A 26,174-nucleotide genomic window follows, 5' to 3' on the forward strand; every position below is an offset into this window, starting at 1 on the left:
AGAAAGGAGTAGGACGCCCATCCAGTTCCACAAGCACGCCCTAGCGCTGACGAGCGGCTGCCTCACCTGAGCAGCAGCCGCTCTTCAGACAGAACACGCCAACAAAGGCTACGTTCTGCGCCTGCGCCTGCGCCAAGCGCCAGCTGAGAGCGGCCGCTCTGCGCAGGCGCTCCGGTCACTTCCGGGATCTGTCAGCCTCTCCCTCTAGGCCTCCCTCCTCCGTCCGCGCCCGCCGGAGCCAGTTCGCGTCGACTGACCAGAGTCCGCGAATCGTCCGCTCCGGACCTCCAGACCTCCCCAACCTCAGGTAAGGAGCCACAGGGCGGAGAGTCTGGCCCGGGTCGCCTCCATTTTTTTTTTTGTATGTTCTATGGCACGCGGGGGCGGCGGGCCCAGGGCTGTTAGGCGCGGGGTCTGGAGCTGAGGGGCCCGGGATCTCAGCCCTTCGTGGTTACCTCTGAGTCCCTGGTGCCCCCCTCACACACAGACCGAGCGTTTCTGAGCACTTTCCAGCTGCCCTCCATCTCGGATGAGAGAAGGAACAACTCGGCTTCCGACACCCCCATAGTACCATTTGCACCCCTACTGTGAGCATTTACCACAATCTGTAAAATTAGTTTAGACGGGCGGATCTCCCCCCCCATCCCCCGGTGGCTTGTCACGAGTATCTGTTCATCTCGTCAACATCTAGGATGTTGCCTAGAGCAGCCTCCGAACCGTCAGTTATTGGGGAACCCTTCCCAGCAAGAGAAAGCCCATCTTTCCAGTAACCTTAAGATTCCCTAGCTCTAGCCCCCGCCCCCGCAAGTCAGACTTGTACTCTCCTCTGCACCCGTATTCATAGGGTCCTTTATGTAGAACCCTCCGAGTTCCCGTTTGACTCTGCCACTTTGTCAGGTGTCTCTGGGAAGGTTGTTTCTTGGTGCCTCAGTTTCCCCAGCTGCAGTAAGAAGATTCTTAGTCTACTTGGTTTTATGGGTTTCGCGTGGAGTTCGTGTGCTTGAGTTGCTTACAGCAATTCCTAACCCAGAGAAGCTGTTCAAATGATCTGATAATAAATGATAGCCATTACTGGTGCTTCTGAGACTTTCAAGGCATATCTGCCTTCCTTTACTTTCTGCTCTCTTTCCTCCGGAGAAGGACATGAGGACAAGGATTTATTCATGTTCCTGGCCCCGTTCAGATACTGAACACTGTTGGGAACATGGGAGGCACTTAATAAATTGCAGCTTAGAATCTCTGAGTATAAAGCCATCTGTTGTCATGGTGTGTTTCTCTCCTATCTTCTCCTTGCCCAGTTTCTGAAATGACCTAGGTTGGCATCCTATTTTATCAGTTCCCTTAATCTTTTGGTTTCCTAGTAGGCCTTAGGATTTCAGGTCTCTATAAGTTATCAGTCCCGGGTGTTTACCCCATTAGATCAAGTCACTGGCTGTCTCAGGGGTGGGGGTTGGGGGAAGGCTTCTTCAATTCATATGCTGTTCACAGCTGAGAGGACCCATTGGAAATTGCAGACTCCTTTAGAGGATGGGTGGCAGTGTTTTGAATCTAAATTATCTAGTGTTAGGTCAAAATAAGTTCTCTACAGGAAGTGTGGAGATGGTCTGATGAAGCTGGAATTTCTAATGAAGCCTGTCAGAACATTGGTAGGGCGTGGTGACCTGTTGGAGCACAGGTATCGCTGGGCTGGGTAAGGAGAGCAATTAGAAACTAGATGAAAGCCGGGCGTAGTGGCGCACGCCTTTAATGCCAGGACTCGGGAGGCAGAGGCAGGCGGATTTCTGAGTTCGAGGCCGGCCTGGTCTACAGAGTGAGCTCCAGGACAGCCAGGGCTATACAGAGAAACCCTGTCTCAAAAAACCAAAAAAAAAAAAAAAAAAGAAAAAGAAAAAAGAAACTAGGTGAATCAATGACTTGAAATTGACCCTAACAGGGAATGGAAACTCTAACTTATGTGAATTTGTCAAGTCCCAGTGGAATGGGGTCAAGACACCAACATGTCCTTCTAGGACTGGTTCAAAGCTTTGTGTCAGAGGAAGAAAGAAAACCAATTTACTGGGCTTCCAAGATGGCTCCACCACTAAAGGCTAGGCTTACAACCCAAAAGATCAGAGAACTAACTTACCGGAATCAGTTTTGTGCTGCTTTTATGTGCTATCTCATTTAATCTTCCCAACGGTTGTCTTGTAATGCCATTTGGAGATGAAATGAAAATTTGCCCAGCATCTCATGTGTGTGTCAAAATGAAGATTCAAGCTCAGGTCCCCTCGTCTCAGATTTCCATGGCTAACTCGACATTAACATGACTCCACTTGAAGGCTGGGAATGTGGCTGAGTTGGTGCAGCCCTTGCCTGGTGTGCACAGTGCATAGGTAGGTAGGCTCACCAGTAGGGCAGGAAGAAAGACCATGCTAAGTGAAAGCTGAAGAGAGTAGGAGCCTCTTCCTTCAGTCCTCTTTATCCCTCAGTGCTGGACAGTGGCAACAGGCGCCTGATGCCTGCGTTTTGGTTGGTTGGTTTTGTTTGAGGCAGAGTCTCAACTGTATATAGTCCTGGTTGGCCTGGGACTCACAGAGATCCTTCCGCCTCTGCCTCACGAGTGCCCAGAAAAACCTTTTAAGTTCATGCAATCGCCTATGGTGTTCCCTTTTCTCCTTTTGAGTCTTGTTAAGATTTTCAAACATTGCTTAAATACCACCTGCAGCTTAGTGACTTAAAATTATCACCATATGAATGAAGGTTTATTTTACTTGGTACAAAATTGTGGCTTAAAATAGCCAAATGACTATAAAGGAAGGATATGTCTGAATGCGTGTTCAATTATAGGACTTGACTATAGACAAAATTAGAAATGCAGTTGTAGAAGTATTTCTGCTGTTGTGTGACTGGTCATCTCTTTTGGAACCTTAAGTATGTATGTCCTTAAGAAAAACTAAATAGGAGAATGAGAAAGTCTCTATCTGCATGTGCAACTTTCAGCTCTTCATGAAATAGGCATCCCTATTACATGTGGATATCCAAGTTATTAGTTTACAAACCAGTTTTGTTCAGTAACAAGCGAGTTCATCAGATTTGGTTTTAAGCTTCATTGCTTGCAGTTAATAATATTTGTAACAACCCGTTTTTTAAAAGGTGTGTATGTGTATGTTGCCATACGTGGGTAGTTGCCTGCAGAGGTGTCAGGTTCTTTGGAACTGGATATACACAGAAGCTGCTTGACATTACGGGTGCTGGGAACTGAATTCTGGTCCTGGAAGAGCAGCAAGTGCTGTTGACCATTGAACTTCCCCCCCCCCAGCCCCCCCAGGTCCCATAAGATGTTATTTTGAGTTTAACAGTTATTAGAAACGAGAGATACGGACACTGTGTATGTGCATATGTGCTGTGGTGCATATGTGAAAGTCAGAAGACAGTTTGGTTCTCTTCTACCATGTAGGCTCTAGGCAACAAACTCAGGTCATTAGACTTGCCACCAAACCCCTTTTGCTAGCTGAGCCATCATCATATTAGCCCTCAGCTCTTTGTTCTGAGACAAGGTTTCACTGTGTAGCTCTGACTGGCCTGGAATGAATAGTGAGTCTCCTGCCTCTGCCTTCTGAGTGCTGAGATTACAGTTATGTGCCATCTTGAAAGTTTGTTTATTTGTTTCTGTTTTTACAATGGGAGTCTTGCCAGGTGAGGTGGTGCACACCTTTAATCCCAGCACTTGGAAGGCAGAGGCAGGCGGATTTCTGAGTTCGAGGCTAGTCTGGTCTACAAAGTGAGTTCCAGGACAGCCAAGGCTGCACAGAGAAACCCTGTCTCGAAAAACCAAAAAAAAAAAAAAAAAAAAAAAAAAAGAATGGGAGTCTTACTACATAACCTTGGCTGGCTCAGAACTCACTATGTAGATCAGGCAAACCTGGAACTCATAGAAAACCAACTGCCTCCACCTCCCTAGTGCTAGGATTAAAGGCTTGCTCCACCACACTAAGATGAGAACTTAGGTTTAAAAAAAAATTAAGCAGTCTCATTTAAATTTATATTTATTTATTTTGGTTTTTCGAGACAGGGTTTCTCTGTATAGCCCTGGCTGTCCTGGAACTCACTTTGTAGACCAGGCTAGCCTCGAACTCAGAAATCCGCCTGCCTCTGTGATTAAAGGCATGCGCCACCACGCTCAGCTTATTTATTTTTAAAAGATTTATTTATTATATGTAAGTACATTGTAGCTGTCTTCAGACACTCCAGAAGAGGGAGTCACATCTAGTTGTGGATTGTTGTGAGCCACCATGTGGTTGTTGGGATTTGAACTTTCTGAAGAGCAGTTGGTGGTCTGAACCACTGAGCCATCTCTCCAGGCCCCCAAAGATTTATTTATTATTATACATAAGTACACTGTAGCTGACTTCAGACGCACCAGAAGAGCGTATCAGATCTCATTATGGGTGGTTGTAAGCCACCATGTGGTTGTAGGCATTTGAACACAGGACCTTCAGAAGAGCAGTCAGTGCTCTTAACCGCTGAGCCATCTCGCCAGTCCCTGAATTTAATTTTTAAAAAAGTTTTGTGACTTCCAAGTAATGCCTGGCTTGTTTGAAGTGCCCAGGTCTTTACTTTGCATGCCTTCTCCCCCACCCCCAAAAAGTAAGGAGCTAGAGGGATGACTCAGCGTTTAAGAGTATATACTACTGCTCTTGCAGAAGATGCAGATTTGGTTCCTAGCACCTCATCAGTCGCCTCATAACTGTCTATAGCTCCAGCTCCAGAGGATCCAGCACCCTCTTCTGGCTTCTGTAGGCACTGCACTTGGGTATATGAACACACACATACACACAATTAAAATTTTAAAAATCTTTTTTTAGAGTAAATTAAGATGAAAGTCAAATTAAAGGCTCTTTATGAGTTGGAGTTTGCTTTCTAGAACCTATAAAAGGAAAAAAGTACTAAAATATTTCACTGTTTTTGCAGGTAGCTCAGGCTGGCCCTGTATTTACTGAATGGCTGAGGACAACATTGAATTGCTGGTCCTTTTATCTGCCCCTCCAAAGTGCTGGTTTTACATATGTGCACCACCGCATCCAGCACAATGGCTTCACTCTTACAGCGAGTCTATTGGCGGTAGATAGCCGGTGTATTTAGTTAAGGGCATACTTACTTCTTTTAACCTTGGTTCCTTTAGCAGAGTGTTTCTTTTCTGAGCCACGGGCACTCATTTTTGTTTATTGGGTTTTACCCGTTGTTTGCCTCACAACTTTCTGATGTCTCTTGCATTAATTTTCTGCTAGTGTCAGAATTCCTATCTCGCTGGGCATGGAGGCACATGCCTGCAGTCAGGAAGCTAAGGCAGAAGGATTGTTAATTGGAAACCAGCTTGGGCTACATACAAAGACTATCTCAAATGAAAAGACATTAATCACAGCATTTAGTCGGCAGGGGCAGCTGGATCTCTATTAGTTTGAGGTTAACCTGGTCTACATTGTGAGTTCCAAGCAGCCAAGGCTGTATAGTGAGAAGAAAGGACATTTCATCCCAAACACATCATCACTTTACCCCTTAACAGCTAAGTCTTATTCCTACCTAAGGCAATACCATTATCATAGCTAGGATGAACATAATTTCATGCTGTTATATAATACCAAGTTCAAATTCAAATTTGTTACACAACACATGTCTTTTATGGTTATTTTTAAATATACCAATTATAATCAACCATCTTTTGTGACATTTGATTTTCATAGCTCTTTTGATATCTGGTACAGATTCTTCCCTCTACCTCCCAAGTGCTGGGATCTTGGCTATTTGCTACCATACCTGTCCATCCTGCCTTTAAATAGTCCAGGCAAGCTGTTTTCTAGAGGTAGAGGGTACCTCTGGGATTTTTAGAGAGACAGAGAGTGAGTGAGTGTGTCAGTATGTGTTTATGTGTGTTTGTGCATAGATGGGAACTGTGTGTTTTTGGTGTGCATGCATGGGAGTGTGCCACAGCATGATCAGACACTAAAGGACAGCCTCTGGTGTCAGTCCTCACCTTCTACCTTGTTTGCGACAGGGACCCTTCTGTTGTATACAACTGTGTGTCCTGGGGCCTTCCTGAGAGTTTACTGTCTCCACCTTCTGTCTCCCTGAAGCATCACTGTGGGGGAGTCCACAGAGGCACTCACTTCTGTTTCCAGCTCTCTTCAGGGTCTGGGGAACCAGAGCTCAGGTCTTCTGGCTTGTACAGCAAGCTTTAACCGCTGAGCATATCTGAAGAGCTACATGAGTTTTGACTTCATTTCTTGGTGTTGCGTGACTACACCTTTCCTCTTTATCTCCTATAAACTGAAAGTGAGACCCAGACCTTGATTGGATGTAGAGTAAATATGTTTGGCAGGTTGCTTCATAACTGGGTTGATCGTCTTCCAAGGTTTATCTAGGATGGTCCTGTAACTTCCTGTTTGACTGACTGACTGACTTGACTTTCTGTTAAGGGAGAGTCTACTCCATAGCCCAGGATGGAAGGAAGCTCTCCCAGAGTTCCTCTTGCCTCTGCCTGCTGAGTGCTAAGATAAGACACACTTAGTCAGGTTTACTTTTATTCTAAGATGACTTGTGTGTCTCTGGGGATATGTCCTTGTGAGTGCAGATGCTGCGGAGCTGGAGTTAGAGTGGCTGTAGGTGCTGAGACTAACCCTGCTCCTGTGTAGTAGCTGAGTGCACTCCTACCTGCTGATCCATCTCTTCAGCCCTATTCTTCCTCCTCCTCTTTTCAGTGGGGGATTAACCCAGGGGCTTCCACATGCTGGGCAAGCACTATCCCATTGAGCTATCCCTGGGCCTTTCTGCCTTGACTATCCATTTTGTTCTTACAAGTGTCCCGGTGTGGAGGTGTGGATGACAAATTAAATCGTTTTCAAGTTATGATATGTTGGTCATGTTCCCTCCTCCGGGACTGCTGGTTTAGATTGCTCCGCTCCCCTGTTTGTAGCTACAGGTTTGGTTACTTGGTCAAGTTGATGCCTCCAGATTTCTTTATTGTGAAAGCATGTTTCCCTTCTCATACTGAGTAAGTTCTGTGTGGAGTAGTAATTTGAGGCTGAACATCCCACTCCATCAGTCTTTGACCTGTGATTGATGACCCTCGAGAGTAGATTCTGTACTGGTGGTTACTGTGCTCCAGTCCTTGTTACGGAATTGATTTTTGCATTGAGATTGAGTCTTCTCTAATGGGAGATCAATGTTGTATTTATCCCCAAATAGTTTGGGTCCCTCTGACGACTTAAACTCTTTTTTTGATTTTTTTGGTTTTTTGTTGTTGTTGTTGTTTTTCGAGATAGGGTTTCTCTGTGTAGTCCTGGCTGTCCTGGAACTCACTCTGTAGACCAGGCTTGCCTCGAACTCAGAAATCCACCTGCCTCTGTCTCCCAAGTGCTGGGATTAAAGGCGTGTGCCACCACCACCTGCCTACAACTTAAACTCTTATTGCATGACATTTTGAGTGTTTTCTTTCCTGTTGCTTGTTACAGCTTTCTGACCTGTGAAAACACTTAAGAATCATGTCTCTGCATCAGTTTCTGCTGGAGCCAATCACCTGCCATGCCTGGAACAGGGATCGTACCCGTAAGTGTGCTTTGAATTTCCTGATGCTTTTGTGTGGGGGTGGGGTTGTGTAGAGCCCAGAGATCCACGTCAAGTGTCTTCCTTTATTGCTCCTTGCCACCCTTTTTCTTTTGAGACCGGGTCTCTCAGTGAACTTGGAGCACTTCAGTTTGGCTAGGCTGGCCTGCCAGTGGCCATTGAGCTGCAGGTATCCTCCATCTTGGCCCCACCATGCCACCCCAGTGCTGAGCTTATGGACATAAGCTGCTCCACTAGTTTTTACATGGGTTTGGGGGATTATACTCAGGTCCTCCTATTTACTTGGCAAGCACATTACCAACTGAGCTATTGCCCAGCTTGTGTGTGTGTGTGTGTGTGTGTGTGTGTGTGTGTGTGTGTGTGTATGCGAGAGGGGATCTGGGGAAAACATCATTGATCCCAAGGTCTCTCCAATGCTAGACAAGTACACTATCATGGAACTACATCTTTGCTTCCCTTTTCTAATACTTTCAATACATCTCACATGTAGGTATTTTCAGGATTCACATATTTCAATTTTGTGGAAAAATGTAAACATCAGCCTTTTCAAACATATAAATCAGTAGTTTTAATATATCCACTGCACCAGTTATTTTATCTAACTTTTTTTTTGGGGGGGAGGGTTGAGACAAGGTTTCTCTGTGTAGCTCCAGCTCTCCTTGAACTCAGAGGTCACCTGCCTCTGCCACCCAAGTGCTGGGATTAAAGGCATGAGCTACACTGCCCTGCTATTTTGTCTAATTTTAAATTTCAGATTGAATTTATTTATTTTTTTTGGCTATTCTTGTGTTCACTCTGTAGACCAGACTAGCCTCCAACTCAGAGATCTGCCATCTTCTGCCTCTCAAGTGCTGGGATTAAAAGCATGTGCCACCACTGCCTGGCTCAGATTGAATTTTCTTAATATGAAAGTCATAAATTGAAATTCTTGGAGATCCAAAACTTTTTGAGTTCCAACATGATGGACAGAAGTCTTGCATTTTGGCTTATTGTGGCTCGTGCCTGAAGTTCCAGCACTTGGAAAGCTGATGCAGGAGTTCTGGTCTTGCTTGGACTAAGTGCGACTCTAAGAACCAAAGGAGAGAGGCTGTGACTGAGCTCAGTGGTAGATCCTGCAGTCACAGTTCTCTCCAGTGCTGCAGAGAACAACAGGGGTGGCTGCAGACTGACAGTTGTGCTGCTTTCCTTTCCAGAGATCGCCCTGAGCCCCAATAACCATGAGGTGCACATCTATAAGAAGAATGGGAGTCAGTGGACGAAAGCGCACGAGCTGAAGGAACATAATGGGCATATCACAGGTAAGGCTCTGCAGGCTCGCTGTGCTCTTTCCAAACAAAGCGCTCTCCTCAGTAAGTAAGGGGCCTCATCAAGCTAAGTGGACCCTCTAATTTCAAGCCCCGAAGGATTTACTGAGTCTTTTCTTTCTTTCCTTTCTTTCCTTTCTTTCCTTCGTTCTTCTTTCTCTTTTTTTTCCTTCAGGTTTTTTGAGACAAGGTCTCTATGTGGCTCTGGCTATCTTGGAACTTACTATATGTAGACTAGGCTGGCTTTGAACTCACAGAGAATTGCCTGCTCTTGCCTCACAATTCCTAGAATTAAAGTCATCTGGCTGAATTTTTCTTTAATTTGAGGAAAAAACAGTAACTTTGTTACATGCTTCTTGTGGCCCAGCAGCCACACAACACTCCTGTAGTCCATGGAGGGCACTGAGCCTGCTCCACAGGTGGGATGAGCCAGGAAAGCCAAAGCTGGACCCTGTGAACTGGAAGCACCAAGCACATTTGCAGCTCACTGCCTTTGCTATGGGACACATCTTCCTTTGTGCTGTCTGAGGAGCCAGGATGGCTTTTGAATGAGGCCAGTGAGGCCTCTGTGGTAAAAGCATGTGCTGCTGAGCTTCAGGTGGAGAAGAGGCTCCAGCTGTCATCTGACTTCTGCATGTGTACTGCCGCATGCAAAGCCCTCACGCGCATGCTCTGCATTGAAGCTGTTAAAACTGAAGCAGGAGAGATACAGCCAGCATCTTGTCAGATTACCTTTCACACAGTTAACAGAGTCTTCTGAGTCAGGAAATCATCTTGGTTTCTATGCCGGAACACTTAAAAGGTGTACAGGAGTAAGAAAGGATTGACGTCCACCTTGTCTGGGGTCTCTCTGCTTCACTAGAAGATCTCATCCAGGCTTGTTCAGTATGTATGCTGGTGCTCAGACATTCATGACATGTTTTCAGTTCTGACAAGTAAGAAACTGTCCAGAAACCGCTGAGCCATCCATTGCTTAGAGTTTGCTCTACTATTTGGTCATTGTCTCTGAGAGGTGGAGAAAAGAGGATTAGAATTTCAGTGTCATCCTCAGTTGCATAAAGAAGTTTGACCAAAAAAAACCCAAACAAACAAACAAAAACAAAACAAAACAAAAAAACCAATCAGCCGGGCATGGTGGTGGCGCACGCCTTTAATCCCAGCACTTGGGAGGCAGAGGCAGGTGGATTTCTGAGTTGGAGGCCAGCCTGGTCTACAGAGTGAGTTCCAGGACAGCCAGGGCTACACAGAGAAACCCTGTCTCGAAACACCCCCCTCCCCCCCCAAAAAAAGAAGTTTGATGCCAGTCTGGGCTGTATGAGACTGTCATATACTGATTAGCCTAAACATATTCTCACCCAGATCAGAGAAACAGCAAACAAAAAACAACACAGCATGTTTTTGACCTTCTGTGCCCTTTGAAGTTGTTCGGCCCTGGGGCTGGTGAGATGGCTCATTAGATAAAGAACCTGCCTCGAAAGCATGAACACATGGGTTTGAATCCCCCAAAGCCAGGCATGGCTGAATGCCAGCTAGACAGTCTAGCCAAAACAGTAAGCTTCAGGTGCAGGGAGAAGTCCTGTTTGGAAAAGACAAGGGCAGAACAGTAGAGGAGGATGCCCAAGGCTGGTCTCTGGTTTCTGTGCACATGCACTTGCACGCACACAGAAAAATTGTCCAGCATCCAAGGAGGTTATGGTTCCTAACCGTGCTTCGTGCTTTTACCTGGTGGTTTGTATGCGGTGCTTCTAAGCTCTAGAGCTTCCTGTGGCATCAAAGCCAGCAGTGTTGCTCTTGCTTTCCGTGACCTTGTTCCTATAGATTTGGCCTCATGCTTATGAGTAAGGACACTCATCTTAGGCTTTTTTTGGGCTTTTTTTTTTTTTTTTGAGACAGGGTTTCCCTGTGTAGCCCTGGCTGTCCTGGAACTCACTCTGTAGACCAGGCTGGCCTCGAACTCAGAAATCCACTTGCCTCTGCCTCCCGAGTGCTGGGATTAAAGGCATGCGCCACAGGAAATATTTTTAAATGAGAAAAGACTAAAATGGAAGGACCCTTCCCTCCTTCCCCCAAAGAGCCAAAACTGTAAAATACTTAAACTTTTCTTCCTACATCTCTTGGGGTCCTTTGAACTTGGACCCATTTTCTGATAGCATTTGTTAGATCTGAAGAACTTAGAAAAGTCTACATATACTTTTAACAGACCTAGGGTCAACAGTGCTCTCTCAGACTGTAAATATGAGGAGGCAGGATCTGTTGAACTCTAGAAGAGACTATCAGCATTTCATAGAGCAGAGTGGGGCGTGGGTGGAGTTCTGGCCACTCTGAGTTGATTTCTTGGGGTTAGCTACTTGATCATCACGCCCCCTCCTTTTTTTTTTTTTTTTTTTTTTGACCTGGTCTCATGTCCTGGATGGCCTGGAACTCTATGTAGACAAAGTTGGCTTTGAATTCATAGAGACCTGCCTGTCTCTGTGTCCTGTGTGTTTGGACTAAAATCATGTACCACCACATATCATGGCTACTATTTCTTTTTTTTTCCTTTTTTTTTTTTTTTCTTTTGTCTAGGCAGGGTTTCTCTTGCCCTGACTGCCCTAGAACTCTCTCTGTAGATCATGCTGGTCTAGAACTTAGAGATCCACCTGCCTCTGCTTCTAAGTGCTGAGATTAAAGGTATAAACCACTTGCCTGATGCTCTGCTACTTTAAGATATTTTCCTGGGCCGAGAGGACAACTCAGTGGATAAAGTGCTTGTCTGTGGAAGTGTGAGGGCTGGAGTTCAGACCCCTGGAGCCCACAGAAATGCTGGGCAGACTGCTGCCCAGGACCCCAGCTCTCTGAAGGAACAGTCGGGGATACCCAGCACAAGCTAGGTAGCTAGAATAGCAGGAAATGACAAGCTTTGAGTTCAGTGAGACCCTGCCTCAATAAGTAAAGGTGGAGAATGATCAAGAAAGATACCTGACGACAATTTCAGGCCTCCAGAGGCACGTGGGAACGTGTGCAGCCCATATGTAAAAACAAAACAAGCCCAAAACTATTTTATTATAGAAATCTTATATGACTGTGTGTGTATGTGTATGTGTGTGTGTGTGTCTGTCTGCGCGCATGTGCATATGCATGCGTGCTAGGCATGATGGCATCTGTAATCCCAACACTAGGAGGTAGAAGCAGAAGGATCAGGGGTTTAAGAGTATTCTCAGCCACATTGTGATTTCAAGGCCACCTGGGCTTCTTAACACCGTGTGCCAAAAGAAAACACAAATTCCCAGTTCTGTTCTACCTGGCTTTGTAAGGATCCTGCGTCCTCTGGTGTCCTTAGGAGAGAAACAGCCTTGGTTTTGTATGAGATAATAACCATAGATAGGAGAAGGAGGGGAAGAAACCACTAAGCCCACAGTTACCCCATGCCCAGCTGTCACCCGCCAATAGCCCAGTCCCTTGCCACTGGCCAGGCGTAGCAAGTGACCTGTGCTTCACTTTTAGGTATTGACTGGGCTCCTAAGAGCGACCGTATTGTCACTTGTGGGGCAGACCGCAACGCCTATGTCTGGAGTCAGAAAGATGGCATCTGGAAGCCCACCCTGGTGATCCTGAGGATTAACCGTGCAGCCACTTTTGTGAAGTGGTCCCCACTTGAGAACAAGTTTGCTGTGGGGAGCGGAGCCCGGCTCATCTCTGTCTGTTACTTTGAGTCTGAGAATGACTGGTGAGCCAAGTTGCATGTGTCCTCTCACTCTGCTTTGTATACTCCATGCTGGGATGCTGTGCTCCTGGGACCTGTTGAGGCTCTGTGTACTGCAGTGCCCTTCCTGGCCTGGAGAGGCTTTCTCCCTCTCAACTCGTATGTGCATGACTCAGCTCCCATACCTTTTCTTTGACTCTTCACTTCCCTTCCTTACTCCTCTACTTCCTTTTGTCCATTACTTCCTCCCTACCCCTTCTTTCCCTTCCCTCCTTCAGCTCCTTCATTTCCTCCTTCCAGCTCCCGACTTATCTTAATTCACATGGGCAACATTTCCTCCTGGCTGAGCTCTCTTTACAGTTTACTGTTTGTGTTAGATCGTCCCCTTCCAGGTAAATTAGACCTGACTGTGGTCTCATGTAGTCTGAAAAGAAGCTGTATATTCAGTGAAGTTTCCCAGCTGTAGGGCAGTCATCAGGCCAGGTGTGGTGCACACACATGTAATCCAGCACTCAGGAGTTTGAGACCAGCCTGGGGTACGGGTAGCGAGTCTAAGGCTAGCCTGAACTATGTATAGGTGGCTTTTATCCAACAAAGAGCAAGCATATGGGCCACCCTTCATCAGGAGCAACTGCCTTAGAGGTGGCCCATAAAAAAGCACTCAGGTATAAATCAAAGGACATCAGTAGAACATTAAAAATAATTGTCAACGTGAGTTCCAGGACAGCCAGAGCTATACAGAGAAACCCTGCCTCGAAACACAAAACAAAACAAAAAAATAATTGTACTTATAGGACTTACTTCAGTAATGTAGCTAACATTTCTTGTGGATTCCAGTATTTGAATGATAGTTATGAATGTGTAGTTCAGCTGTTGGATTTGAAGTAGCTTTATTGGTGTGGCTTGCAAAGTGTTACCATTTTTGTTTATGAGAACAGTGGCAATCAGTTTTTCTCCTTTCTTAGGTGGGTGAGCAAGCACATTAAGAAGCCGATCCGCTCCACAGTCCTCAGCTTGGACTGGCATCCCAACAATGTTTTGCTGGCTGCAGGCTCCTGTGACTTCAAATGCAGGTAAAGAAGTTCTGAGAGACTTGAGCTGCCTGTGGTTCAGCTTGTCGGACATCCATGGGGTTCCTTTTTTTTTTTTTGCAGTCTATAATAGCACTGTAGGGGACTGATGAAGGAACTTATGTGTAGAAAAGGAGCTGGGGCTAGGGTTGGCTTAGTGGATGGAGTAGTTCCCAGCTAGTACAATACCCTGGTTTCCATCCCCCAGCCCTGCATAAGCCAGGCATGGTGGTGCATGCCCATAAGCCCAGCATTCTAGATGTAAGCCAGGCGTGGTGGTGCATGCCCATAAGCCCAGCATTCTAGATGTAAGCCAGGCATGGTGGTGCATGCCCATAAGCCCAGCATTCTAGATGTAAGCCAGGCGTGGTGGTGCATGCCCAGAAGCCCAGCATTCTAGATGTAAGCCAGGCGTGGTGGTGCATGCCCAGAAGCCCAGCATTCTAGATGTAGAAGAGGAAAGTCAGAAGTTCACAATCATCCTCAGTTACATACTGAGTTTGAGGCCAGTCTGCTTGATGTGAGACCCCACAGAGAGAGAGAGAGAGTGCTGGTGCACAGTGACTAAAAGATTAAAGGAACAAGTAGTAAAAGATGTGATGGACTAGGTCTTAGGGTAAGTGGGAGCTGCAGCAGGGCAGTGGGCACGGGAGGGTGGCGAGCACAGTGAGTGTTCTTTAGGCAGAGTATCAGTAGTTTCAAGTTCAGGATTAACTCATGCTGTGTCCATCTGTCCATCTCTCTTTCAATCTTTTTCTCAGTTTTTTTTTTTTTTTAAATAGGTTTGTTATTTATCTGTATGCATGTGTGTATATGTGCCTGGCTCCCCAAGAGCTAGAGTTATAGGTGGTTGGGAGCCACCTGGGTGCTGGGACCCCAACTCTAGTCCTCTGCAAGAGCAGCAAGTGCTCTTAACCACTGAGCCGTCTCTTCAGTCCTATTCTTTGGTTTGAAACATGTAGCCCCATTTGATCTAGAACTCACCATCTTCCCTCAGCTTCCTCTTGTGCTCAAATTACAAGCGTACACCTTCATGCCTGCCAGCCTGTCTTTCTTGACCACAGTTTGAGTTCCTCCTTTTGTATCCCAAGCCTCAGACTGCAGATAACAGAGTGACCTGACATAACCAAATGTCACTGAACCGTGTACTGAGAACAGTTATTGCACTGTCCTCTTCAGTTAAAGTGTTTTATCTGTCATTAGCCAGAGGGTAGAGGAAGTTGGCCATACTGCTAAGAGCTTTAAGAATCATACCATGGGGGCTGGAGAGATGGCTCAGCGGTTAAGAACTCTGACTGCTCTTCTAAAGGTCCTGAGTTCAAATCCCAGCAACCACATGGTGACTCACAACCACCCGTAATGAGATCTGACGCCCTCTTCTGGTTTGTCTGAAGACAGCTACAATGTACTTATGTATTATAATAAACCTTTGGGCTGAAGCGAGAAGGGACTGAGAGCAAGCGAAGTTGACCGGAGCGAGTGGGCTTGACCGGAGCAAGTAGAAGGAGGTCCTAAAAATTCAATTCACAACAACCACATGAAGGCTCCCAACCATCTGTGCAGATACAGTGTACTCACATATATAAAATAAATAAATAAATCTTAAAAAAAAAAAAAAAGAATCATACCATGAAATTGCTTTTTTAAAAGTTGTTCTTCATCAGGGACTTTTCCCCTTAGAAAAAGAAAAACAAATTACTGTTTTGTGTTGACTTTTGGTGGCAGAGTTGAATGAAACACACCCACCTTCAGTACCTATGTCAGGGTTTTTCAGCCTGTGGGTTGTGACCCCTTTCACAGGGGTCACCTAAGACTACTGGATGACTCAGGTATTTATGTTATCATTTATGAAAGTAGTAAAGTTATAGTTATGAAGTAACAACAAAAATAATTTTATGATTGAGGGGATGGGTCACCACAACATGAGGATCTGTATTATAGGGTTGCAGTATTAGGAAGGTTGAGAATCACTGACCTATGTGAAAATCTTCCAGAAAACTTGACCAGAGATTTATATGTAGATTTAACTACAAAACAATACAAAATGCAGGGTTGCCGTGGCTCAGTGGAAGAGCACTTGCCTGGCATGTACCAAAGCCCAGAGTTCAATCCTCTACACTGCAAACAAAGAAAACACTAAATAGAAGGAGGAAGAGGAGGAAAGAGAGGAGAAGGGAGAGGAAGAAGAGGATGCATCGGTTGGTGCCTGCAGCCCCACACACAGGATAGCTCACAACTTCCACTTACCAATACCTTAACCTTCCAGAGTCTCAGCTGCCACTCTCATTTGGAGTTGGACTTAGGGAACCAGAGGGGTTTGAGGTTTTTGTTTGTTTGTTTGTTTGAGACAGGGTTTCTCTGTGTAGCCCTGGCTGTCCTGGAACTTGTTCTGTAGACCAGGCTGGCTTCAAACTCAGAGATCTATTTGCCTTGGCTTTCCAAGTGCTGGGATTGAAGGTGTGAGCCATAACTGCACAGCCCAGTGTTCTTTCAGGGAGACTTGAGGTTTATTTTCTCCCACTCCTCCTCCTAGCTAGGCTACCTTGACTTGCGGTGTTCCTGCCTTAGCCTCTAGGAGGTTGGAGTTATGGGTGAGCACCACATAGGTTTGGGTGTTTTCTAAAGAGAAGAGGAGTGAGAGGACACTGGAAGGCAGAGGAGTCCAGCAGTTCTTTGTCCCTCCCCTTCCTCAGTCTGGGTGCATTATAGCTGTGGGAACTAGATAGAAACAGGGACTTAGCTAAAGACTGAGGACATGGGCTGTGAAAGATCCTCCTCATCACAGATTGTCCCCACCATAAAAGTGACAGTGGGCCTGAGGTGGGAAGCCAGTCCCCCTGGCAGGGCTAGGGAGCTGTCTGCCTTTTCTCAGTGCCCTCTCTTAGCTTTTTCTTGAGTGTGTTCACCTCTAGCTTTATCTATCTCTGTGTTATATATGTGTGCGTGCGTGCGTGCGTGTGTGTGTGTGTGTGTGTGTGTGTGTGTGTGTGTGTGTGTGTGTGTGAGAGAGAGTTGGCTTCAGATACTGTCCTCTTCTCTCTCCACCTTATTTTTTGAGACATAGTCTCTCACAAACCTAGTGTTTGCTATTTTAGCTAGACTGCCTGGCCAGTGAGCTCCAGGGTCTGTCTGCACCCTGCTCAGTACCTGGTTACAGGTGCTGCCACACCCCGATTTCTCTGTGGGTGATAAGGATCTGAACTTAGGTTCTTATGCTTGGTCAGCAAGCACTTCACTGAATGGCCATCTCCTTGGCTCCCCAACACTCTCCCTTTTTTGGGAAACATTGTCTCACTGTGTATCCCTGCCTGACTTGCCTTGTACTCACAGAGACACTCTTGCCTCTGCTTCCTGAGCCAGCACTGAGATTAAAGGTGTGCACTGCTCAGCTTTCCAGCTCATTTGCCTGAGTGAGTTGGTACCGGGCTTGTTTGGGGTATGGGCCGTTTCTTGCCTGCCGCTGCCGTGGCTCTTGGCGTGCTGTGCTGAGGACGGTGCTTTAGTAGGAAGAAAAGGCTACCCCTTCTGTCAGTGCATTCTGACGCGGGGTGACAGCAGCCCTCTTCACATGCGGCTAGGAGACCCTCAGCGCCTCTGTGTCTGCAGCTGCTGCAGATTGATTGGCCTTGCCCGTCGTGTTTTGTTCGCACGCTGACCCCTTTGTTCTGCAGGTGCCTTATTCTATATTCATATCTTCATATTGCTTTTTTCTTCTTTTCCATGTTTCGAACAACAGAGTGTTCTCTGCCTATATCAAAGAGGTGGATGAGAAGCCAGCCAGCACGCCCTGGGGCAGCAAGATGCCTTTTGGTCAGCTGATGTCTGAGTTTGGTGGCAGTGGCACCGGCGGCTGGGTGCATGGGGTCAGTTTCTCTGCCAGTGGGAACCGCCTGGCCTGGGTCAGCCACGACAGCACAGTGTCTGTTGCTGATGCCTCAAAAAGTGTGCAGTGAGTATTTCCTTGCAGGTGGAAGATGTGATATGGGTGGAAGGTTTCACTGAGGCTGCCCTGCCCTGGTATCATTCGAACACCCCAACAACTGCAGCTGCCTTTAAAGTGACAGACAGGTACTAGATACCTGTTAACAACTTTAAAGAGTTGGGACTTCCTTCCAGAAACACTTCTTGGATGCAGTACTGGTAGTGTCCCTTTGAGTGCCCTCCTGGTGTGTTGCTAACAAGGGTCCCTTCAGAACTGCCAGGTTATTCTGTGTCTGTGAGCCTTTCCCTGGGGAGATGTGAGCAAGCACCCGTTCACCTGACGCAGTGTGCACATGACGACCAAAGGATAATTCCACCAAGGTCCGCCTTCCCAGCCAGTGAGCCCATTGGGTTCACGCACAGAGCACAGGTCAGAGGCCGCTCACAGGAGCGTGGGTGACCCCAAAGCAGACACACCACCACAATAATCTCACCTGGCATGGACGATGACTTGTCTAGGGAGGCATAGACGGCATCCCCTTACTTCAGCTAGGCATCTACACTCTATACATGGTAGCCTCTCCATAGAGCACCAGCGTTAGCGCAGAACTCTATACAGCTGGGATCCCAGGTGAGGGTCCAGTGACCCTACCCCACCTATGAGGCAGTGCCAGTAGACAACAGGCCCGCTCTGAGAGTCTCGGGAAAGCAGTCACAGCTGCTCAGATGAAGATGATGTCTGTCACGCTTGGAGGATAGCACTGCATACGTCTGTGGCTGTTTCCTTATGCCAGTGTTACCCACTAACTTTAAGGGATATATGATGGAGGCATGGTGGCTCATACTTCTAGCACTCAGGAGGTAGAGGCAGGAAGATTATGAGTTCAACGTCAGCATGGGCTATGTACCTGTCTTAGGGTTTTACTGCTGTGAACAGACACCATGACCAATGCAAGTCTTATAAAAAAAACAACATTTAATTGGGGCTGCCTTACAGGTTCAGAGGTTCAGTCTGTCATCATCAAGGTGGGAGCATGGCAGTATCCAGGCAGGCATGGCACAGGCAAAGCTGAGAGTTCTATGTCTTCATCCAAAGGCTGCTAGTGGAAGACTGACTTCCAGGCAACTAGGGTGAGGATCTTATGCCCACACCCACAGTGACACACTTACTCCAACCAGGTCACACCTATTCTAACAAGGCCATACCTCCAAATGGTACCACTCCCTGGTCCAAGAATATACAAACCATCATAGTACCAAAACTCTGTCTCAGAAAACCGGGACTTGAGACTCTTGTACCTTCCTAGCATGCACACACCTTCAGTTCCTTTTCCTAACACCACCCCAAAAGAAGGAAGGAAGGAAGAAATGTTTTTACTCCATGCTATCACAGAACAAAGAAAGAAAGAAAGAAAGAAAGAAAGAAAGAGAGAGAGAGAGAGAGAGAGAGAGAGAGAGAGAGAGAGAGAGAGAGAGAGAGAAAGAAAGAAAGAGGGAAGCCAAGGGAAGGAAGGAAAAGAAAGAGGAAGGAAGAAAGAGAAAGAAGTGTTCTTACTCCGTGCTATCACAGAACAAAGCTGCCTTCATGCTACTTGGAGAACCCGAATTATGATGACTCATTTGTGAGGGTGTCGCCAGCTCAGCCTGGAAGAACTTTATCAGACATGGGAGTAAAGTTTGCTCAGTAGCAAAGGAAGAAACCTGGAGTCCTTCTCTTAGGGATCTTTGTACTTTGCCGGGAGCCCTTCCCAATGGGCAGCTAAGAGAAGCTTGTTGTAATGATCTCTAGATTAGGCACTCTATGGAAACAGTCATAGTGAGAGGCACAAAACAGGACATGTCAGAGGTAATCTCTCTCTCTCTCTCCCCTCCTCCCCCTCCCCCTCCCCCCCCTCTATTTATTCATTTGCCAGGCGGTGGTGGCGCACGCCTTTAATCCCAGCACTTGGGAGGCAGAGGCAGGCGGATTTCTGAGTTTAAGGCCAGCCTGGTCTACAGAGTGAGTTCCAGGACAGCCAGGGCTACACAGAGAAACCCTGTCTCAGAAAAAAAAAATTATTATTTCATGTATGTGGGTACATTGTAGCTGTCTTGAGACACACCAGAAGAGGGCATCAGATCCCATTACAGATGGTTGTGAGCCACCATGTGGTTGCTGGGAATTGAACTCAGGGCTTCTGGAAGAACAGCCAGAGCTCTTAACCATTGAGCCATCTCTCCAGCTCAATATTTTCTCTCTTAAGTTGAACTTACTATAGGAATTCTTTTGTCAAAGGCCACTCATGTTAAAAATAAGGTCTGGAACTTGGATATAAGCTGGGCTGGTGTCAAGCCTATGACCCTCCTGCCTCAGCCTCCCAGATAAATGTTTTATAAGCCAGGCATGGTGGTGCAAACCTGCACTTCCAATATTCAGGAAGCCTAGGTAGGGGAGGGCATGAGTTTGAAGCTGCTTGGGTTACATAGTAGGACCCTTAAAACACCAAACACATGAAACTGAGGGGATGGCTCAGTGGGTAAAGGTGTCTGATCCCTGGAGTCCACACACGCTGTGATACACACTCTCTCTCTCTCTCTCTCTCTCTCTCTCTCTCACACACACACACACACACACACACATTCACACTCACACGCACAGACATGCACGGGGCCTATTTGAGTGTGAGCTGGCTGAGACTAAAATTCATCTCATAGTGGTGGCTTACACAGGGCATGACTGCCAGCAAGTATCTCTGTGTGCCAGCACCAGTACTCTCTCACCAGCAGGAGTGACAGGAAGAGCTGTGGCAGGTGAAGGAGGAAAAGCCATGCAGGCCATGGCAGAGGGGCAGAGCCAGTGCACTGGGACGAAGGCAGAAAGGAAGGACTCCTTTGGTCCATGAATGGAGACCTTTACCAAGGGGCAGGGCCCAGGCTAGAGAGAGCTAGTCTTTTATTTGACTGAGTAATAGAGGGTGCTAGGGGTCCAACCAGGGCCTTGCACATATTATGACCCCAACTTGAAGGCTTCAGTTTCTGAAGGTCACTTTGGGGTCGCCTTATTCTTGAGATTCCTGTAAGGAGAGGTCAAGGAACTCTTTTTAGAGAAGTGTTGGCTAACCCTGCAGAAGCCACTCTGAGAATGGGGCCTTTGTTGTCCTCTGTCTGTGAAGGAGCGTGGGCTGTGGTTCCCCTAGTGTAACAAGTGTTCTTGTGTTCAGGGTTTCAACTCTGAGAACAGAGTTCCTGCCGCTGCTCAGTGTGTCATTTGTCTCAGAGAACAGCGTGGTGGCTGCCGTAAGTATCTGCCATCCTCAGTGTGCCACGTGCAACTCTAAGCCAGAAACAATGCGTGCTCTGTGACAGGCACAGCAGCACATCCCTTCTCAGAAACAGACTGAGAGGCCACGGCTGTGAGCACTGTGCTGGGGTGGAAGGTGCCAGGGAGCCCTCTGCCTGACTGATCTCCCGTTTCAGGGCCATGACTGCTGCCCGATGCTCTTTAACTACGATGACCGTGGCTGTTTGACCTTTGTGTCCAAACTGGATGTCCCAAAACAGAGCATCCAGCGCAACATGTCTGCTATGGAACGTTTCCGTAACATGGACAAGAGGGCCACTACTGAGGACCGCAACACAGCCTTGGAAACACTGCACCAGAACAGCATCACGTAGGTACCTTCAGCCGCCTCAGCCTGGAGGCCAGGCACTGGGCTTCTGTAGAAAATTGGCTGGCCAAGGTGCTCACTCCATGTCATTCTTTTAGAAAAGTCGCCTGTGCTGCAGGCCCCAGTGTTGCTGAGGGAATGAGAGCAGTAGTAAGCCTGTGTCTTCCCAGCTGCTAAGCCCTTACTTTCAGTTTGTGACAGAGAGGGAGTTGGCCCGGTTTGGTGGCACAGGCCTCTAATCCCACCGTTCAGGAGGCAGAGATAGGTGTGGATCTCTGTGAATTGAAGGCCAGTCTGATCTACGTAGCCTACATAGTGAATTCTAGGCCAGCCAAGGCTGCACAGTATAGCTAGTCTTTGCTACTTTGTGAGTTCTTTTTCCCATCCTTTATCCCCCATTTCACCCCCTTTCACTAGATAGGAGAGAAAGAAGGATGGAGGGGAGGGAGAGAGAGTTTAGATTCAAGGATCTCTATCTTTCTTCTTGTTCCTTCTTTGAGCACAACTATTAAGCCACAATCAACACCCTGAAAGACCACCAACCCCACCCACCCATCAAGGCTCTAGCATTTATACACTCTGAAATGTTCCCAGAATTCCAAATGTCATACAGTCGCAGAAACTATCTGCAGTTGACAAAACCATATCTGCTAGAGAACGAGGCAAATCACCGTCAGCTGCTGTGATCGGGCTGAAGCAGCCCTGTATCTGTACTGAGATTAAAAGGAAAAGACATTGTGTGTTTTTAAAGAAACCAAAATTCCAGAGTTCTCATTACAGCACGGTGAACCCTGCCTCAAAACAAGAGCTGAGCTGCCGCCTCTTTATTCTTATGCCCTGCAAGGTGCGTTTGCACCCAGAACTCAGAAGTGTGGTTCTTGTCAGAGAAGTCCTGGCTGGCTGAGTCTACCAGTGTGTGTAGGAGGTAGCTTCATGCTGGGCATGGTGGCACAGGCCTGGAGTCCCAGTACCTGGGAGGCTGAGGCAAGAGTGTTGGTAATGTGCCAGCAGGTAGGCTCAGTGGACAGAGGCTCTTGCTGCCAAAGCTAACCAACTGAGCAAGCTCTCCAGAACCTCCACGGTGAAAGGAGAAAACAGTCCCAGACGTTGTCCTCTGCCCTCTACACACACAGCATAGACTAGATGAGAAAGAGTAACAGTGGGCCGTTCTTAGCTCACGGGCTGTACAGTAGTCTGTGTGCTGTAATCTGCAGCCAATCTTGGGAGCTGTCCAGATGATTAGCTCATGCAGGTGGTTTCGTCTCTCTGCGCAGCTCTGGAGGATCTGGAGGAGTGACTGCCTGCCCTTGACGTTGTAATGAGTCATCTCATTTATTTTGTCTTTGGTGTTTGGACTTGGGATTGAACCCAGAACCTAGGACTTGCTAGGCAAGTACTCTACCACTGAGCCACAGCAGCAGCCCCGTGAAGACAAATTTCAAGTGCAAGGCGCTGGGCCTCCTGTTGTGGCTGTCCTAGCAGGCTGATTTGAGAGGGTGTGTTGGGGACCAGGTAGCCTCCGTCATGCTCTAACCATGTCTATTTGAAACTCCAAAACGATGCTTATATCTGCATCGGTACTGAGCCCCTGAGCCCTTCTCCTCCTACTACCCATTACGTGTTGAGGCCAGCGTCCCTCCCTCTCCACCCCTCCCCCATTTTTGTCATAGGATTTCATACAGTTTAGATTGGCCTCAGACTCACTAGATGGCTGGGGTAGGGTTGGGATCGGAGAATGATGGGGATAGGATTGCTGTTATTGGGGATGACCGTGAATTTCTGATCGGCTGCCTCCACTTTTGAATTGGTAGGGTACTGGCATGTACAAACACACCCAAATATGTGGTACTGGGGATCCGGTCTCATGTGTGCTAGGTAGCCACATACGGGTACGCTACATCCCAAGCTATTGAGCCCACTCCTGTTTTGAGACAAGGTCTAGCTATGTAACCCTGATAGATCTGGAACTTAATATATCACCAGCTATCTGTGGGATATTTTCTGACTCTTGATTGTTACAGCCTAAGACTGATGGATGTGTTGATATTCAAGAGTGAAGAGAGTTCATTTATCTAGTGCACCTTACTGTTGGTGGGGAGAGTTGGGCTCACTTCTACCGCAGACCTCACAATCTTTTGATTTTGCTTTTCTTTTAGTCAAGTGTCTATTTATGAAGTGGACAAGCAAGATTGTCGCAAATTTTGCACTACTGGCATTGATGGAGCCATGACAATTTGGGATTTCAAGGTAAATCTTCTTGGTGGTTTTGCTGTGTTGGGGACAGAACATGTTAGGCAAGGACTCTTACACTAGCTACCCTAGCCCTTGATTTCCAGATATTTCCACCAAACATCTTTTCCTTCTTGAAATACAGTGTCAGTTGCAGTGTATGGCAGAGGAGCTGGCCCAGAATCTAAGCATGCGGGGCCACATTCTCAGTGGTGGTGGTGGTGGGGGGTTGATGTCTCCTAGATGCTATTTGTTCTCAAAAAGAACCTTGATGCCATTGTTGAAGTAAACCCAGTGTTAGCCACCAGCCAACATTTCTGTTTATAGACATTTTTATAGCTTACATCAATTTATTTAATAAATACAACTGGGGCTCATTTCTGTAATACCTACACTTGGGAAGCTGAGGCAGAGGATTGCTTTGAGCTTAATGCCAGTCTATGCTAGAGAATAAGACCTTACCCCCACCCCCAATGCAATGATTTGAGAAGATGGAAAACACACACACCACATACACCACACACACACAACACACACACACACACACACACAACACACATACACCACACACCACACACACACACACACACACACACACACACACACACACACCCCACACACATACAAACCATATACACACACATACATATATACACAATGCATGCACACACGCGTAGGTGTCTGGAGTGATGGCTCAGCAATTTAGACCATTTGCTTAAGATTCAGGATTTGGTTCCCAACATCTACATAGCTGCTCACAACCAAATGTAACTCCAGTTCCAGGGCATCTGTCCTCCACAGACACCAGGCACACAAGGGTGCATCTATATACATGCAGACAAACATTATACACTTTAAAATAAATAAATCTTAAAAGTCCAAGCATAGTGATGCATGTCTTTAATCCCAGGAGTTAGAGGATAGCAGATCTCTGAATTCCTGGTCTGTGTAGAGTTCAATGCTGGCCTGGACTGTGCAGTGAAACCCTGTCTAAAGAAGGGGGGAAGGAGGCAGGGAGGGAGAAGCAGGGTGTTGGTGATGCAGGGCTTAATCCCAGTACACTTGGGGAAAAAAAAAAAGAAAACGAAGGAAGGGAGAATATACAGGGTTGGGTGAGGTGGTGTGAGCCTTCTGGGGACAGACATCCGGAGGCCTGCAGGGTGCGGGGTGAGGAAGGTGGGCCTGTGCCCCACCAGTGTGGCCTGCAGGGAAGACAGGCAGTCAGTCCTCGGGCTGATCAGTGTTGTGCTTTTCCCAAGACCCTAGAGTCTTCCATCCAGGGTCTCCGGATAATGTGAAGCCGAGCGAGCCTCTGGCATCCAGCATGAGGAACAGGACTGAGCGCCTCTGCTGTTCACGTGCTGGTGAGGATCGCTGGCCCAGGGAAACACTGTCACACTGAAGCAACTAGCGTGTGTTCCTGTGGATGTCGTGGGTGACGTGTGGCATTTAGAGACGGCAGTGGTTCGTTTTGATTTTTCTTTCATTTTGTTTTGTTTTGATTTTGCTATCTCATTCCATTTTTGACCAAAGCTTCTCTTTAAGTAGTTTATTATGGAAGATTGTCACACTAACTTAAAGGGGAAGGGAAGTATGTACATTGTGTGCTAAAAAAAATTAAAGAAAAATCCCAAGTGTGCAAAAGTGTTTTTTCTTTATACTCTTTCTGTTCTCAGCAGAGAAACAAATACATCTTTATTTGTTTAGGTTGTTTTTAGGATCAGGCCCTAGATCTTAGTCCTTAACTGCGCCATCCTCTGCAGCCTTTAGCCAGAGAGGACCATGGATTGAGCCGGGCATGTAGAAAGCACTACAATTCAGCACCCTAAAGGCTGAGACAGGAGGATTGCAAGTTCAAGGCACAAAAACATTAATGTGCCTCATGGGGAACAGGGGCATCTGTTGATGGGTCCTGGGACACTGCATTCCATCGGTAAAGTTGGTGCAGAAGCCCTGTACTGGAGAGCTGAGGAGCCATGGAGAATCCCTCCTGTACTGGTGAGCAAAGCCAGTTAGCGCATGCTCTGGGAGGCCATGGTCTAGCCAGTCTCTTTCCTGAGCCCCATCCATAAGCAGAGAAAAGGGGGCTGCTGCTAGCTTGGCTTAGAGATTCCTGTGCCTGGCCTGAGATATTCCCACCCTAACTCAGTATCACATATGGGCAGGACTAAGGACCATTCTAGGTGTAGATCTAAATGGGTGGAGGATTCACTTAGGGGGCTGAGGCAGGAGGATTGCTGTAACTTTGAGGCTACTCTGGTCTACATAGTAGGTTCTAGGCCAGCCAAAACTATCAAGATCCTGTCTACCAACACCAGCATCAAAAATGAGTCTAGAATAGTGTGAGGCCATCTCCATTCCACTGCACAGGACAAGCCAGATAGGCAGTCTTTGTTTATCTTTCTGAAGCAGTGTCTTACGTGTCCCAGGCTGGCCTGGAACTTGCTATATAAGTAAGGATGACCTTGAACGACTGATCTTCTGGCTTGCACCTTGTGTGTTAGGATTACATGCATGGCTTACATGATGCTGAGGATAGAATCCAGGCCCCTGTGCATACCAGGCTGGCACTCTTCCAACTGGGCCCTGGCCCCAGGTCCTGGACAGTAGTTTGCATTCCACTAGGGGCTGGTTAGCAAGGGTCTCAGAGGATGTCATGATCTTTACAAAGACAGTGGCCCTTCTGATGACTCATGGCAAACCTAACTGTCTCCACGAGAGA

The 26,174-nt window shown here is 47.0% G+C and overlaps 1 protein-coding gene across 1 annotated transcript; it reads left to right on the forward strand.

Annotated features, from left to right (window-relative positions):
- Window positions 1-203: 203 nt before the first annotated feature.
- Arpc1a (actin related protein 2/3 complex, subunit 1A) lies at window positions 204-25,091 on the forward strand. The gene is made up of 10 exons (NM_019767.2): window positions 204-307; window positions 7,488-7,581; window positions 8,793-8,897; window positions 12,387-12,609; window positions 13,551-13,658; window positions 17,392-17,604; window positions 20,777-20,852; window positions 21,033-21,226; window positions 23,380-23,470; window positions 24,712-25,091. Exons 2-10 carry the CDS (start codon window positions 7,518-7,520, stop codon window positions 24,748-24,750), a joined length of 1,113 nt encoding a protein of 370 aa, NP_062741.1. The 5' UTR covers window positions 204-307; window positions 7,488-7,517; the 3' UTR covers window positions 24,751-25,091.
- The last annotated feature ends 1,083 nt before the right edge of the window (window positions 25,092-26,174 follow it).

The sequence above is a fragment of the Mus musculus genome, chromosome 5 (genome assembly GCF_000001635.26).
Source record: "Mus musculus strain C57BL/6J chromosome 5, GRCm38.p6 C57BL/6J".
In the NCBI taxonomy this organism is placed as follows: domain Eukaryota; kingdom Metazoa; phylum Chordata; class Mammalia; order Rodentia; family Muridae; genus Mus; species Mus musculus.

Excerpts from the sequence above, each read along its gene's own strand:
- Arpc1a (NM_019767.2), top strand. The coding sequence starts at position 7,518 with ATGTCTCTGCATCAGTTTCTGCTGGAGCCAATCACCTGCCATGCCTGG. Across the intron at positions 13,659-17,391 it reads TCCTGTGACTTCAAATGCAG|AGTGTTCTCTGCCTATATCA; the intron begins GTAAAGAAGTTC and ends TTCGAACAACAG. Across the intron at positions 17,605-20,776 it reads GATGCCTCAAAAAGTGTGCA|GGTTTCAACTCTGAGAACAG; the intron begins GTGAGTATTTCC and ends TCTTGTGTTCAG.